This window comes from Akebia trifoliata, chromosome 8 (genome assembly GCF_017979445.1).
Source record: "Akebia trifoliata isolate Shusen 1 chromosome 8, ASM1797944v1, whole genome shotgun sequence".
NCBI classification, from domain to species: domain Eukaryota; kingdom Viridiplantae; phylum Streptophyta; class Magnoliopsida; order Ranunculales; family Lardizabalaceae; genus Akebia; species Akebia trifoliata.
The window spans coordinates 42961281-42979739 of NC_141382.1; the positions used below are offsets into that span (position 1 = coordinate 42961281).

The 18459-nt window shown below is 35.7% G+C and overlaps 1 protein-coding gene across 3 annotated transcripts in view; it reads left to right on the forward strand.

Annotated features, from left to right (window-relative positions):
- The window catches only part of LOC147396967 (Early-responsive to dehydration stress protein (ERD4)), a 38462-nt gene that overhangs the window by 11094 nt on the left and 8909 nt on the right, over positions 1-18459 (forward strand). For 2 of the 3 annotated variants that reach the window (XM_086452311.1, XM_086452313.1), the window contains 3 exons: positions 2400-2679; positions 5992-6063; positions 6165-6443. In XM_086452311.1, the coding sequence (XP_086308437.1) occupies positions 2400-2679; positions 5992-6063; positions 6165-6443 (631 nt within the window). The remainder of the gene's footprint in view (positions 1-2399; positions 2680-5991; positions 6064-6164; positions 6444-18459) is intronic. The other variant, XM_086452312.1, reaches the window with a different exon arrangement.

Here is an 18459-nt window from a genome sequence, read left to right on the forward strand (position 1 = left end):
AGAATATAAAATCTGATACCAGTGCTTAAACCACAATCCATTTTGATTGATTAATATCAACTAGTTTATATTGCTCTAAATTATTAGTTGCACACCTATTTTAATATTTATGGAGCTGAATGTTAGGCCATCAAGAAACGTGTTTTGCAGAATGAAAAGAATTGAGACAAGGATGTTGAGATTGGATGATGATCTACACAAAATCATTATGGAAAATTTGGGGATGATTTTCTCTTGGAGTAAATCTTTTGAGGAATTTTAAGGGTCTTCCTTCAAGGATTTTGTATTTAGATGGGACTTATTATATGCTTCATAACATTGTTGCATTTGCTTCTTCTTTTTTGTGGGTCTTTTCTATTTTTTCTTTTGGTTCCTTTGTACTTAGGCAGCCAGCTTGGTTTTCCCCTTTTCTGATCTCTTTTTTCTTAATAATATTTCTTCTTTAGCAATAAATAAAATAAAATAGAATAGTAAAGGTAAAATAGAAATGAATGTGTTTGTGAAGATGTAGGAGTAGCTCCAACAGGTGATGAACTTAGGGAAAGTCAATTGAGATGATTTATTCATTTGCAATGAAGACCAATGAGAAAGAAAGAGCAGGTCGAAGGTGTTTGAAAGAGCTGGAAGAGTATCATGAAGGATGTGGAGTGAGGTAAAGTGAGGATGATGGGGACATCAAAGTCTACATTTAGTATTTTAGATTGTCTTTGGTTCTTTCATTTGTGTTTTAGAATCTTTTTTATGTTACTAGGTTTTTTTTTGGACGGGCTATTTCTATGATCTAATTAATAATTTGTGGGCTCAAGAATTCTTTTATGTTTTCTTGTATTATAAAGAGAAGTAACCACTTAAGTGGTGTTTAAATTTTGAAAGGCGCTGATTTAGATAGTTTGCTTCTTTTGAGTCGATAGGGTTATGAACCTTTATAAATACATGTTAATTATGTAATTGTTTTAAGCAGCCATCATTGAATAAATAGAAAAGATTGGAGATTTCTCAACAAGAATCCTCTATGGTGTGAATCCATCAATGATTCTAAGGCCATTACCCCATTTGTGTGATGCCAAGGTAAATCTATCTTTTTCTTCTCCTCTATCCTCTATTCTTGTCTTAAAACCTTTTTTTTGTTGTTGTCTTTTTTCTGTTTTGGCAACCCTGGATCCCTACCCCAAACCTTAAAACCCATTAAAACTCTCGCTGTAAATCTATTACAGCCATGTACTCCTTACATATTGTTGTTGCACCATCACAACAAGTGAAAACATGTTGTCCCTTTTTCTACAACATTCTTTTGTGCATCAACTTACAACAGATCTTCAATCACCTAGACTCCAATCTACCTCTTCCAAATCCTCCTAACCTTGTTTTCTAGAAATTTCCAGCAGCCCTAGCATAACTGAACCCAATTTTATCCTTATAACCCATCCAAAATTCTTATTTATAATATTAACTTTTCCAAAACCTATCCTAACACTCATGTATTATATCCTAAGTATGTTCTCATCACTTAGCCTCTCATCATCCTGCATCAAAGGGCTAAGAGAAAATATGAAGACACTTGTTAATTTGTTAATGGAAGAGCTATCAAAGTTACATGCTCTTGAAGTATCTTTGGACCTCCATATTTTAGTCTAACTCTCTCCCATTGGAACAATATGAATAATAGATCTCACTGTTAAGGCCATATATCATATAATGCTCAGTTTCTCAATCCTAGGAGGCACCTCAATTTTATACCTTGCAAGTTCCATGCAGGGCCACTCCATATTCTATCCCTGCTTTAGATCTTGCCACCGCAGCTTGCTTTGCCGCCTCCATGTAACAAGGTTAACTCTGAGGAGAGGTTACCATATTAATTGTGGTTGATGTGCCTTCTTGGAGATGACTATCTGATGGAGCACCATCCAAGTATGAACCATATGGAGTATGAGTTAGCTAAGTGATAAGACACACTGCTCAGACAATTATCTGGTCCCTTCATCTTTTTTCCGTCTTTCTGGTTTTAAACAATATGGAAAATATATGCCAAGATAAGAACAGATAATGAGCACTTGAAAAAAAAGATATCAGAGGCCCTACATTTTGTTTCACAAGTCTAGGCTGATTTCTGGTTTCGAGTTAATAATAAAACATATAAATGAAAATAAGGTTGTCACCACATCTATTATTCTGTTATTGCTCAACATCCTGTAATTTAACAAATCTAAGCTGACACACAAGTAGGTTTTATTCGAAAATTGAAAATATTATATTATTCCAGGGTGTGCAATTCAAAATTTTGGCAATACATAACATGTACATGTTTAAACTAGTTCTTTAAGTGATTTATTTACTTATGAAATTGTTATAAATTTGTGATCTTCAATTAGTTTTCCTCTGACTTATTTGTAATCCTACAGACCAGGATTAAGCTCCATTGTAACTGGATATCTTCCAAGTGCCATTCTTAACATTTTCATATACATTGTTCCCCATGCAATGCTCTCAATGGCCACACTAGAGGGTTGTGTCTCAAGGAGCAAAAAGGAGATAAAAGCTTGCAGCATGGTTTTCTATTTTCTTGTGGGAAATGTGTTCTTCTTAAGCTTGTTATCAGGATCTTTACTAGATCAAATTGGAGAATCAATCACTCATCCCAAGGATTTCCCTGGTCATCTAGCAAGTGCTGTCTCTGCCCAAGTAAGTTATGTTTTACTTTAATTAGTACACCAGGCCTATATGTGTTCAAACTAAAGAATATGGGCGCAAGGGTTCAGAGCTCAGATTGTGCTTTAGTAAACATAATGTTATAAGCCTAAATTAGATTTAAGATCAGATAAATTAAATGAATTAGCCACTAGTATCCATTATAAGTGATCTTCGGTTCACATGGTTGCTTCAATTGATGAAATTTTGAAATCAAACACCAAAAGCTCTTTTCTGATGCTGCTAATGAGCTGGGTGGACCCGGGCTGAAATTCCCTACAATGTATGTCATTTCCTATAAATTTCGGGTTTCGGTGTCTATTTTGGTTAGCCAGGAAACAGTTTGATGAATACTGAAGTAAATACATTTTTCATGGAAATGATAGAAATTGAGAAACTTTTTACTGAAACTGTAGAAAATAATAAAACATGAATAGAAACGCACTTATAAGTTATCAAAACCACAATAAACAACCATATGGGAGTGTGGGAATAAAACTTAGTAGCATTTTGTATGCGTTCATGCTACATGAGGCTAAACACAACAATATTCTACATGGAAATGAGAATAATGATGTCATGTTAAGTATGTACGAATTACAAATTACTATATTACGTACTATTATATTCTATTGTTTAAGTATTTCTTGGAAATATGTCAAAATTTAATACTAACAATGCTATTCATTTACTAGTGAAAACAGTTGAATTGATGAGATGGATTGTAAAAACTAAAACAGAACCCTGCCTCCTCTAATAATATGGGAGGGAATTGTAGGGATTTTTTAATCTTCCCTTCTTATTTTTTCTTCTTTTATTTTTTTTTAATTTTGTATGTTTTTATCTCACTGAAAACATCTATGTAACCTATTTTCATGAAATAGATAGTGAAGGGTGTGTGCTAACTGGCACACCAGTCCTAGGTCTTGACGAACTCTAGGCCTGATTTTACCTGTTAATGTTAGCCAATTTATGGACTCTCCTCGGGTCCCTCATCTAGATAATGTGTATCAAGTTTACACCTCCTAAATGAGGACTTCTACTCATATATCAATCACTCTACCATTAGCTGCAATAGTGTTGACTGGACCAGTTTCCTCGTGGATCATTGTTCCATATCTGGCTGGTACCTTTCTTGGAGGTTATCTTATGTCATGGAAGAGCAAGAAGCAATCTATTACATCTTGATCTAGTGTAGAGTATGGGTATTAGGTTATTGCACACGATTCAAGTGAACTCTTATGGTTGCGATCCATTCTCAAGGAGCTTGAATTTGCTACTCCATACCCAATGCGTCTTCATAGTGGCAATCAAACAATCAAAGTTAAAAGCGCTAGGTCATGGCCCCTCTTAGGCAGAGCTTAGCAAGGCCTAGGCCGGAAAAAAAAATATTTCAGTTTTTTTACCTTTTTATATATATTGAAGGTCGTGCTAAAGAAAAAGAAAAAAAATGATTATAAATATCTCATTACCAAGATAATTCCAATTACCAAGCAAGCCGAGAAGTCAACTATCATATAAGCAAAATGAAAATCATGTAAACAAATATATTCAAGTGGTTGAATGCCCCCTTCTCAAATATATACTTTAATTTTAGACTCACCCCTCCAAGTTTTGGTGAATGTTTGAGATACTCCTCTATGTTTTAAAATTTGACTATGTAGTCCGTCTATACGATATTACATAAAATTATTTTGAATCTTGCTTAAAGCGGGAGGCACTTAGGTGTTTTGATGATCTAGAGTATCACTTGGGGACATAGGTGTAGCCTTCGACAACACTGCAAGCGGCTATCAACTCAAAGGTTATTTTACTGTCTACAAGCTTCAGTTTGGGATTATCTCCAATCCTCATATCTCTTCTTTTGGGTAGTTGGCAAATATTCCCACTAATGAGTCATTCCCTTCTTGTGTCAACCTTGATCAAATTGAGCTTGATTGACATATACGCTCCAGCTTGAGGAGTATTGGGATTTATGTGTTCTGTGTTCTTAGTGTGTGTATGTGAGACCAAAGGTTAAAGGGTAATCTTGTATTTTTTTCTTAATTTAAAGACTACTGGGACTAACTTCTCATTCAAGTCATTCATTCCAATGTTTCATTTTTTTCTCCTTTAGCTGATCCCCTAAATCTAATGCTCAAAACCCTAAAACTGTGGACTAAGATTTCCAAAAACCATAGAGCTTCAAAACACTACTTAAACGAAGATCGAAGGCAAGTTGTTCATAACATATATCCCAAGATGTGCTTCCCGCATCTTTGGCATCGTCTATGGGAAATTTCGAACTTTTAAAGTTTTCCAATGCCACGAGTTACTCGTTCAACATCCAAGATAGCTATAGGAACCTTAGAACATGTTGGAGCGATTTTAAATGACCCAATACCTCAAGTGGAGTCCCTATAGTAGCAGATCAACAATGAGAAAGTGGTAGAAAAAGTACTTATAGATCGCCTCTAGGAAGTGATCTTGGAGAGTACTCTTCTACGCTAATGGGTAAAGATGCTCATGAAAACAGATAATGTCCCTATGGAGTCGGTCATTCGTACAGTGATTCGAGAATTATCTCTTTGAGGAAGCACTGTGCAACTGAGGGGTGAAGATTATGAGTAAGACACCTTGCCAAAAAAGATTTGAGATGTGACAAACTGTCGAGTTGATCCTAAGCCACAAAACAGCCTAAGCCCTTTATATTTTCCACCTTCGTTTCATCATCCTTATCATCTTCTATTTCTTTGTTGTTACTACAGTAACATAATTACAGCACTTAAAACATATTCAAATATAAAAGAGTAAAATATGGAAAGAAATTTGTTTTGGTTCACAAATAATTTTTGTAATATTTAGTATTTAGTATTATGCAGAGAAAGTTACTGAAAAACATTGTTATTTATATTTTTGGTATAAGTATAAAATAGTTATTTAATATAGAAACCTTCAATTGTTCAAATATAAAATATTTTTTCTTGCTGAACTATAAAAGTTTTATTATAATTCATATATGGGATTATTTTAAAATTTCCACGAATGTGAGGCTTGCGCTTAATGCCTCAAGGCATTGGCCAACTGCAGGCCTTGTGGCCCTTGTCCACACCTAAGCGCCTGAAAACATTGGTGCTGCTAATGATATAATGGTAGTTGAAATTGCAGCATTATCAGGAATAAATGATATTGAAGTAGCATCTTGTGGAATCATCTGAAGAACTATTGATGGCTTTTTAAAACCTTAAGGTTTCATCCCAAATACGTTCAGTCATACCAAAGTACTTATTAGGAAATATTAACACAATTATATCTGCTACCACCCAGCACTGCAGCATAGTCCATGTGTGTGAAGAAAGACTTAGTCAATTTGGGAGAATGATGTTATTCTTAGGATGTGTATGTATCACAACTGAAGCAAGGTATGCATTGTTTTGGGATATGTTAATGTTATTCTTATCTGTATTGATTCTTGACTTCATGCTATCTTCGTTTTTTAGGCAGATTTCTTTATCACTTATATTTTGACGGATGGGCTTTCGGGATTCTCACTGGAAATTCTTCAGCCTGGATTACTCATTTGGGATTTTATGAGAGCTCATACACTTGGCAGGGGCAATAAAGAAAATCCTTATCTATTTTCGCTGCCCTACTATAGAGTTATTCCTTTCGTCTCACTTTCAATCTTAATTGGAATGGTATATGTAGTCATTGCGCCGTTGCTGCTTCCTTTTCTTATCGTGTACTACTTTCTTGGCTATGTGGTGTATATCAATCAGGTTAGTTTTCTTCCTTCGTCTCATGTCTATACTTCATGCTTATTCATGTACTTTATGATTTATTTTGTGTACTACTACCACATATAAGAGTTTTGTGAGATGAATGTAAGATTAATTCTTAATCTTAAATATTGATTCTCAAAATAAATGCGGAAATAAAATCAAGAGAATCAAATCTGAAAAAAATGCCCAAAATCCATATAAATAAATACCTCCAGCCATTGATTTTTATCCTCTTACGCTGCAGATCTGTCGATCACGATTTGGTACTTCCAAAACTCTGATTCACTCCTTAGATGGTGTAAAAATGAAGGAGATTGAGAGAGTGTGTAGTTTTGGGGACCAAACGGTTCCTTTTATAACCAAACTTGGTCGAGGCTTCCATCAAGCACTCGACCACGTTTTGGTTTGTTGCCACAAACCAGATCTGAAGTGGGTCACGTTTCTTAACTATAAGAAACGTGTTGAGACGAAGTGGACCACTATAGGGGATCCGAAAAAATAGGGTTGTAAATGTGTGCAAAAAAAAAAGGGGGTAGTAGAGAATCGGGGCTAACATTCTCCCACTTGGTCCACAATATAAATGTCTCATCTTAAACCCATCGATGATCTGCATTAAGTAATAAATACACGAATCATAGCGATAAGTCCTCTAATGACGAGTATTACCTTCCATGTATTACAATGTATTTATTTCTTAATATTACACTTTATGTGGTAACATTTCTTAATAAATAAACCCTATGTTTATTCTGGTCCTACACAAATGAAGTTTCTCAAAATAAATTAAGGTGCACATAAATATGAGAAAACATCATAATTAGAAGAGTTTCATTAAATAACATTGTTCATACAATGAAAAACTACATAATGGAATCAAGTCCCATATTCACTACATGATCCTTGAATTTCAATGGTGCCATGCCTTTAGTCAAAGGATCAGCAATCATCAATTCAGTGCTAACGTGCTCAATGACCACTTTCTTTTCTTTGACACGTTCCCTTACAGCTAAATACTTAATGTCGATATGTTTACTTCGACTTCCACTTTTGTTGTTTTTAGCCATGAAAACAGCAGCTGAATTGTCGCAATACATTCTCAATGGCCTAGAGATAGAATCCATAATTCTAAGCCCAGATATGAAACTCTTAAGCCATACACCATGCGAAGTAGCCTCAAAACAAGAAACGAACTCGGCTTCCATAGTGGAAGTGGCAGTCAAGGTCTGCTTGGCACTTCTCCATGATACAGCTCCACCGGCCATCATAAAAATGTAACCTGATGTTGATTTGCGTGAATCAACACAGCCAGTAAAGTCCGAATCTGAGTAACCAATAACTTCCAGATTGGCCATCCGTCTATACATAAGCATGTAATTCTTAGTTCCTTGAAGGTACCTCATCACTTTCTTTACAGCTCTCCAGTGGTCTAAACTTGGATTACTCTGATATCGTCCCAACATTCCCACAACAAATGCAATGTCAGGTCTTGTGCAGACCTGAGCATACATTAGGCTTCCGACAGCAGAAGCATATGGAATGTTTTTCATTTGTTCCCTCTCAAGATCGTTCTTCGGGCATTGGTTCAAATTGAACTTATCACCCTTCACAATGGGAGCAATACTTGGTGAACAATCCTTCATCCGAAATCTCTCTAAAATCTTATTGATATAGGTTTCCTGCGACAGACCCAAGATACCTCGAAATCTGTCTCTATGAATCTTAATGCTAATGACATAAGACGCCTCACCCATATCCTTCGTATCAAAGTTCTTAGAGAGGAATTGTTTCACCTCATGTAGCAACCCCTTATCATTGGTTGCTAGCAAAATATCATCCACATATAAAACAAGAAAACAAATTTTACTCCCACTTACCTTTTGGTATATACATTGATCCATAATATTTTCAACAAAACCAAATGAAGAAATTACATTATGGAATTTCAAATACCATTGGCGGGATGCTTGTTTTAAACCGTATATGGATTTCTTGAGCTTGCAAACCAATTGCTCACCATCACTAGAGGGGAATCCTTCAGGTTGTTTCATGTAAACCTCCTCCTCTAGATCTCCATTAAGAAATGTCGTTTTCACATCCATTTGTTGCAACTCTAAGTCAAAATGGGCTACTAATGCCAAAATAGCACGCAATGAATCTTTCTTAGATACAGGAGAAAAAGTCTCCGTGTAATCGATTCCTTCCTTCTGAGTGAATCCCTTAGCAACGAGTCTTGCCTTGTATCTCTCAATGTTGCCTAATGAGTCTTTCTTTGTCTTAAAGACCCATTTACAACCAATGGCTTTTGCACTATTAGGCAACTCAACAAGGTTCCAGACTCCGTTACTCTTCATAGAATGCATCTCTTCCTCCATGGCATTGTACCATAATTCTGATTCTTTGCAACTCATGGCTTGCGAAAAAGATTCAGGATCATTTTCGGCTCTAATGTTGTAGTCAGATTCTTGCAGATACACAACATAATCACCAGAAATTGCTGACTTCTTAGTTCTAGCAGATCTTCTTAATGTCGCACCATCATTTTCCTCGGAAGTATGAGGTTCAACTCGTTGTTCAGAAGTCTCAGGCAACTCTTGAACAACCTGATCTACCGGAATGTTGTCAACAGCTTGTGGAACTTCAATGATTGGTTGTTCAACACTAGTTTGTACTTGAGGGGCGCTGTGAACAATAACCAATCTATCACCTGAAGTGGAAGGTTGAGACTCTGAATGATCATTCTCAGAATCAATAGTCCTGATTTGATCGCTCCCACTGATCAAGTCATTTTCAAGAAACTTTGCATTTCTTGATTCCACAATCCCAGTGTTGTAAAATGGATAAAAAAAATCTGTAACCTTTAGACCTTTCAGCATATCCAATGAAATACCCACTAATGGTCCTTGGGTCCAGTTTCTTTTCTTGTGGATTATAAATTCTTACTTCAGACGGACATCCCCAAACGCGCATATGTCGCAAACTCGGTTTCCAACCTTTCCATAATTCAAATGGCGTTTTAGAAACAGCCTTGGTTGGAACTCGGTTTAATATATACACTGCCGTCTTAAGTGCTTCAGCCCACAAGGAATTAGAAAGATTAGAGTTGCTTAGCACACTCCGCACCATGTCCAATAATGTTCGGTTTCTTCTTTCTGCTACACCATTCTGATCCGGTGAACCAGGCATGGTGTATTGGGCAACAATCCCATGCTCTTGAAGAAACTTTACAAATGGCCCAGGTGCTTGTCCATTCTCTGTGTATCTACCATAATATTCTCCACCTCTATCTGATCTCACGATCTTAATTTGTTTGCCGCATTGTTTTTCTACTTGAGCCTTAAAGATTTTAAAGGCATCTAATGCTTCGTTCTTGTTATGAAGCATGTAGAGATACATATATCGTGAATAATCATCTATGAAGGAGATGAAGTATTTCTGACCATGTGAATCCATGTCTGGACTACATATATCAGTGTGTATGATTTCTAATATGGCCGAACTCCTATTAGCACCTTTCTTTGACTTGTTGGTCTGCTTTCCCTTTATGCAGTTCACACAAGTCTCAAAATCAGTAAAATCCAGAGTACTAAGTACCCCATCATTTACTAATCTTTTAATCCTCTCTATGGAGATATGACCTAATCTCCGGTGCCATAATGTAGAGGAATCCTCATTAATAACACATCTTTTAGTGCCAGTTTGAACATGCATAGCATTATAAATGGTATTGTTTTGTAAATTAATGCAGTAAAAACCATCAGACAAAATACCATTCCCAACACAATCAAATTTATAAAATAAATTAAATGATGTTTCTGAAAAGTGAAAGGAATATCCAAAAGGTACAAGTCTTGAAACTGAAATCAAGTTTATAGAAAAACTTGGAACATAAAAAGTCTTTTCTAATTCTAAAACAAAACCACTACTTAAAGTTAAACAGCTGAAAGCGCCCTCGATCCGCGGGGTGCGCGGATCCGCTTTTGACCCTTGAGGTTTGGGAGTCGCCACCTAGTTATTACGGTCTAGGAACCGATCAATGACTCTAAATAGATAAGAACTAATCTAGAACAGAAAAGCTAAATTCGGGGATCATGTTACGGGGTTGGAAGGTGTTAGGCACCAACCCCGCTCGGCCAAAGCCGGTCTCTACTAACTTCCCAAATAAATTACATTGCTAACAACCTAGATAATAATAAATAAAAAAATAAAAAATGTTATACCTTTCCGATAGCAAACTTTATTCCCTCAGATCCGACAAAAATAGCTCCTTGTACCGTACTCCCTTGCTTCGTTCTGTCTCCGGATTGGATTTCGTATCTCCGAGGCAAGGTATCTCCTTATTTTTGGATCTGAATTCTTCAAGTTTTTTGTGGATTTTGGGATGTTTTTGGAAGGCTTTTAGGCGTTTCTTAGGCTAAAATCGAATGAGGGATGTTAGGTAAAGAGTTGGGGCTCCAAAACTAGGGTTTATGGGAGGCTAGGGGGGCTTTTAGACCTACTTCTCTTAGGGTTTATGATTTGATACGAAAATAGGGTGTGAGCACCTCTATTTATAGATTTTTTTTAGGGGTTGATTTAGATAGAGTTAGTGTTTAATTAGAGTTCTTTTAATTAGAGTTGTGTTTTAGTTAGACTTGTTTTAGGTAGAATTGTGTTTTAATTAGAATTGTTTTAGGTAGAATTATTTTTTAGTTAGAATTCTATTAGATAGAGTTATTATTTAATTAGAATTCTATTATGACTTTCGGTCTTATTTGATTGACTTTTAATATTTTGACTTTAGTCTTAATTGATTGACTTTTAATATCTTGACTTTAGTCTTACTTAATTGACTTTAATTTGGACTTTAGTCTTGCTTGATTTACTTTTAATTTTTTGAGACCCCTCCTCCATTATTTCTTTAATTCTTTGGACCCCCAAATGGAGGGATCCTTAAAGAAATATCCCACGAACCCTCAACAATTTTACTTGAAAGCCCGATTGATCGATTTTTTAGTTCCAATTTTTAAATTAATTTCATTAATGTTTCACTTTAATTATTTAATGTTTTATTTATTAATTTCGGAATTTTTAATTATGAAAATTGGGAAATTATCGTTTTGCCCCCGGAGAGGAATTTTCACGTTTTAAGTCGGTTTTTAATGTTCTAGGATGTTTTAGAATCGATTTTTCGTAAGGAATTCAATGGAAATATTGGTTTGTGTTATTTATGAAATTTTTTGTGTGAAATGGTCGTGAACTTTATGAGGGGCATTTTTGTAATTTTGTTAAATTCTGTGAAAATTAGCGAAATGATTTATTTGGTTTTGATTTGTTATTTTATGTGTTTTAATGAGTTTTCCTAATCGTAACGTAGGCTCTAGGGTTGTTTTGATGTTAGGGGTATTTTGGTAATTTGGTCATTTTTAGTGATTTTTATCATGAAGCTTCTTTTTGGGTCTGCAAGATGATGATTTCTATGTTTCTGAAATCGTATTTTCCTAGCGTAGCGTGGTTTCTAATGTTTTGTCAGTTTGAGATACCTCATCCGGATTTCTGAAACACATCTGGTAACAAAATAAAGCAATGGAATACACATCCATCATTGGGAATCATTGCGATCAGGTTGACGAGTTGATTAATCAGGCGGATGCAAAAATGGGGTGTCTACAACAGCATGTCCCTACAACCTCCACATGTGAGCCCATCTTGTTTCCGGATAAAATGCTTTGCTCACTTCCCACTGGCTTCCTTAGGTTTTGTAAACTCTGCAAGGAATTCGAAATGTGGATTGTTGATCCAGAATCAATCCACTATGTGTTAATATTTACATTAACCATATTAGATTCATAACAAATAAATGAGATTGAATTACCTTTATCCTCAAGCCATTTCTTAAATTTATCGCATTCCTTCTTCACGTGTCCCGTCTTTTTACAGAAGAAACACTTAGAATTTTTCTTGATATCAGCTTGGGGAGGTATTTTACCTTTCCCTTTCTGATTAGCCTGAAATTTGCCCTTTCCTCGCGTAGCCAGCATTGCACTCTCACCCAGTTCCATCATTAGCCTTCCTTCCTCTTGAACACACATGGTCATGAGTTCATTAATTGACCATTTGTCTTTATGTGTATTGTAAGAGATTTTGAAGGGCCCGTATTGATGCGGAAGGGTATTCAAAATGTAGTGCACCAGAAAGGACTCCAACATTTCAACCTCGAGATTCTTTAATTGAGCCGCAATATCCCTCATATGCATGATGTGCTCACGCACACCTTTGACATTGGTGAGCCTTAGGGATGAGAACTTCATGATTATGGTACTTGCGAGTGCCTTCTCTGAAGTGACGAATTGATCATCAATGGCTTTCAGCAAATCCCGGACATTATCATGCTGATCTACAGAACCACGAATACCAGCAGAGATTTTTGTCTTAATGAACATTACGCTGAGGCGATTAGATCGCTCTCATTTTTCATAAAGCGTAATGTCCGCTGTAGAGCTGGTATCGGAAATTTCAGGTGGTTCGTCTTTCCTAATAGCATAATCAATGTCCATCCATCCTAAGTGAAGGAGAATTCTCTCTTTCCATACTTTATAGTTATCACCCTTTAATTCGGGAATATCACATCGGATATTAGAAAAATTCGCAGTTTGTGAAGCTGCATAAATTAAAAATTACATGTTTATGTTAAAATTGAGACCTAAATAATTTCATGTTTTACCAATGTAAATCATGCTTAAAAAATTGAGTCTAATGATTAAAAATTACCTGTGGGCTAAATTTTTAATTCAAAAGATTCAATCATTCTTTATGATAGAATAAATCAAATTATTCACTTAATTCGTAATTATACAAGGTATATAATTTGATATATATTCTATCTTAGATTAAACTTTATGATAAAACTACCAAATTATTAATTCATAATTCCTGTGGGTAAGTTATGAATAATTTGATATTTTATCCTAATTAATTATATAAATATAATAAAATTTCCTGTGGGATAAAATTTATTATATTAAGTATAATTAATTACAATTGATGTCTAAATAAACTTTATGTGATCCTAATTAATTATAGTTTTGTTTAATTAAAGATGATGTGGCTATTCTCTAATTAACTAAAATTATATGGATCACTTAGACATTATTCATTTATGCTTAAAAAATTATTTTGCATAAAAAATTAACTGAAACTAACATGTCATTATTATGCATAATCAATCCTATAATTTTAAGCATAAATTATCATCCAAAATTTTGCATAATTAATTTAAGCAGAATAATTAATTCATGCAAACATATATAAATCTGAATAAATTGCATACAATTAAACAAACTGAATATCATATGCAAAAATAAATAAATAAATAAAAGATAGGCATGTTGCTAAATAAATGCCTAAACAATTTTAGAAATTATTTTATTTATTTATTTTATTTATAGAAATTTATCTTCTTCAACTTTCAGTCTATCTGAAACCTATCCGATTTGGATCCGATTTCTATCCGATATCTATCCGATTTCGATCCGATACAATTCATCAGATAAAAACTCCAAAAGATTGTTTAAAAAATACATAGAAATTAGAAATCTAATTTCTCAACCGATTTTTATCCGATTTCTATCTTATTTGTATCCGATTTCTATCCGATACAACTCAGTAGCCAAAATCGGTCTCCAAATCAACATTTTAAACACCAAATATAGTTTAAAAATACAGAAATTTTAGAAATCCATTATCCTTATGATTTCTAACATTAATAAGCATTAAACTAAAAATTTCATCCAAAATCCGAGAATCGCGAATTTCCGAATGTAATAAAATAAAATAAAAAATAAATAAATAAATATCAAGGCAGAGATTATGGAGGCTCTGATACCAAATGTAAGATTAATTCTTAATCTTAAATATTGATTCTCAAAATAAATGCGGAAATAAAATCAAGAGAATCAAATCTGAAAAAAATGCCCAAAATCCATATAAATAAATACCTCCAGCCATTGATTTTTATCCTCTTACGCTGCAGATCTGTCGATCACGATTTGGTACTTCCAAAACTCTGATTCACTCCTTAGATGGTGTAAAAATGAAAGAGATTGAGAGAGTGTGTAGTTTTGGGGACCAAACGGTTCCTTTTATAACCAAACTTGGTCGAGGCTTCCATCAAGCACTCGACCACGTTTTGGTTTGTTGCCACAAACCAGATCTGAAGTGGGTCACGTTTCTTAACTATAAGAAACGTGTTGAGACGAAGTGGACCACTATAGGGGATCCGAAAAAATAGGGTTGTAAATGTGTGTGAAAAAAAAGGGGGTAGTAGAGAATCGGGGTTAACAATGAATTGAGAAGAATGATTGTCAAGTCTCTTTGAGAGAGCTTGGCAGGAATTTATATTAATGAAAGAGTCAAAACACAAAAATACCCTTACATATAAGAAATATTAAAATAAAAGTTATTACTAAAATAACAACTAGATTATTTTCAATACTCTCCCTCAAGCTAGGGCAAATATATCAACTAAACCCAGCTTGACAATGTGAGAATTAGTGATAGAAGGACCAACAGATTTCGTAAGCATGTCAGCAAACTTATCTGAAGAAGGTACAAAGATTGTTTGAAGATCACAAGATCAAACTTTCTCCTTGAGAAAGTAAACATCAATCTCAATATGCTTAGTTCTTTCGTGAAGAACTGAATCAGAAGCAAGCATGATAGCAGACTTGTTGTCACAGAACAAAATAGAAGAATAGGAAATAAGAATCCCAACACTGTCAGCAAAGATCGAAGTCAAATTAGCTCACATGTGGCAAGCTGTCAGCAAAGATCGAAGTCAAATTAGCTCACATGTGGCAAACGCCATAACACAATATTCAGCTTCAGCAAAAGAATGAGAAACCACATTTTATTTCTTACTTTTCCACAAGATAAGGTATCACCATAAAAAGTACAGAAACTAGAAGTAAATCTCCTATCTATATTAAATCAGCATCTATAAAACAAGATAAATGCGGCTAAGCAATAGAAGAGTAGAAAAGCCCAAGATTAAGACATGACTTCAAGTAGCGAAGAATACGATAAACGACATCAAGATGAGAAGTACGCAGAAGTCTTTTCCAAAAGTCTGTGTAAACCCTTTAGCAACGAAGCGTGCCTTATATAGATCAATAGTCCCATTGGTAAGATATTTCACAGTGAAGACCCATTTACAACCAACGGTCCGCTCCCCAAATGGAAGGGTAACTAGCTCCTAGGTATTATTTTTTTGCAAAACATCCATCTTAGTAGTCATAGCTCTAGTCCACTGAGGGTCTCGTAAAGTTTCTGATATAGATCGAAGAACGTGGATAGAATCAATGGTTGAAAGGTAGGCCTGATAAAAGGAAGAAAGACCTTGATAGGAAACAAACTGGGCAATAGGATGATTAGTAACACACCCCTGCTTACCTTTGTGAATGGCAATAAGTAAGTGAGAGTCATAAATATAAGGGATAAGGATAGGTATATGTATAGAGGTAAGAGATGATACATCTGAATCCAAGGAGGAGGTTGTCAAAGGTGGATGAGGACGAGGCAATGAATGTAGACCTTAAGCGTCAGCGAAGATGGAAAAAAGACTGGTCGAGGCAACACTATAGGAGACGGGTCCTGCAAGGTAGAAAAGTCCTACAAAGTAGATGTGGCACGAAAGTATGGAACATTTTCAAAGAAAGTAACATCAAGAGAGTATAACACGATGAAAAACTGGATCATAACACCGATACCCTTTTGGCATAGGGGAGTGACACAAGAAAACGCATCGAATAGCTTTGTCATCCAATTTTGTGCGATTAGGGGTTCTATTATGAACAAAGTACGTACTCGCAAAGACTCAAGGTGTAATGCAGAAAAGTATGTTATTAAGTTGAAGGATATAGAGAGGCATTTGTCCTATTAAGGTACGACTCGAGATGCGGTTAATAAGAAAAGCCGCAGTGAGGACTGTCATAATCCAATATGCCTTAAAAACATGCATTCCTCGAAGAAGACATCGAGCAATGTTCATGAGGTGGCGATTTTTACATTCCGCCACCCCATTCTACTCAAGAGTATAATGACAAATCAACTGGTAAAACATACCATGCTCAGGAAGATGGGAACGAATCCCATCAGATATATATCCCCCCCCCCCAATTATCAAACCTAAAAGATTTAATAGTAATATTGTACTGAGTCTGAATCATTTTTAGAAATTGACAAAAATAGGGAACACCTCAGAACAAGAATGCATCCGATAAACCCAAATACAGCGAGAATATTTATCAATAAATGTAACATAATATCTATGACTATTAAAAGCAGTAATTAGGGAAGGCCCCTACACATCAGAATGAACTAATTCAAACATTGCATTAAAGTTCACACATAGAACACTGAAATTTATGTCAATTACAAGCAGGTTTTAAAACAAAAAACAAAGAACATAAGTGTTGAAAATTGGCATGTCCTAAGCGAGCATGTCATGAGTCTAGAGTCTGAGATGAAAACGTGTGACTCCCAGAGGAAGGAAGCACAGAAGTCAGAACAGCAGTAGGCTAAGATCAAAATAAGAACAGCCATCCCTTTCATACCCCTTACCAAAAATCCTCCTCGAAGTCAGGTCCTAAAAAATACAGTGAGTAGGAAAAAAAGGTACCTGAGCAATTTAGAGATTTAGTAATACTACTCACAGACAAAAGATTAAGAGATAGGTAGGGACGTGAAGCTTAGAATCTAGTGAAATCCCAGAGGATAAGGGGATGATACCCTCGCTGTGGATAGATGTAAGAGATCCATCAACAAGGCAAACTTCCTTATGAGTGGTAAGAAAGTAGAAGTAGTAAAATGGCTAGTCTCACCAGTCATGTGATCAAAGGCACCAAAATCAATAACCCAGAGCTAGATTGGGTGACATGAAAAGCAGAAGATGTACCTGGAGGCATAGAAACTAAGGAGACAGTCAAAGAGGAGTGAGTGTGAGCATGAATCTGATCCCGGACAATAGTGACAATCTAAGTTTGTAGCTATTGCAAGTCAATTGTGCCAAGTGAAAAAGGAGGATCAGTAAGAGAAATGGATGATGACTCTACTGTAGCGACACAATGATCAAATTGTCCCAAAGATGGGGTGGAGGGAGATTGTGGTATCAGATGATGATAAAGATGAAAGCAACGGACCTTCTCATAGCCAATCTCCCCACAATGACTGCAAGTAAAGTCATTCCCTTTACCACATCACAGCTATCACGCCCACAATTCCCTAATCCAGGGATACAAGAGTCGGAGAAACTCGAGTTGGCAGCTAAAGTCATCTGATCTGCAATTGGAACAAAAAGAATACAAGGGACCTGAGTCTGAGAAGGAACAATAAGGCGACGACGCTCATCACTGTCAATGGTCGCAAATATCTCAAACAAAGAAGGTAAAGGAGTGGTGTTGAGGATTTGTGTCCGAATGACTTAAACCCAGGACGTAGACCCATAAAAAACTAGTAGGTTTAATGTCGAGCAATCCTCTTAACCACATAATCGGCTGCTTCTGAAGACAACTCAGTCATAGACTCATAATGAGAAAGTTCATCCCAACATGACTTAAGGAATCCAAAGTAATCCGCTACACTCTAATTCTTTTGGGTAGCCTGGACAATGTCTTGATAAAACTCATAAATCCTCGAGTCATTCCTGGCATGTACATATGTCTGAGTAAGTGCTGACCACAAAGATGAGACAGTCTCATGGTACATGAACATGGTATAGATGTGCTGCTCCATGAAGTTGAATAGCCACCCAAGGTTATTGCAATTGTCGATCTCCAATTATTCAAATTTATAATCAATAAGCGGTAGTTTAGTAATGGTCCCAGAGAGCCATCCAGATTTCCCTCTACTACCTAGATAATTCGCGCAGATCGAGACCATGATTGAAAGTTCCGACTATCGAGAAAAGCAGTGGTAATATGTTGGGCTGAAGAATTAGACCCAAGGATTGTAACGGAAGTCGTAATTGCTTGTTCCGAAG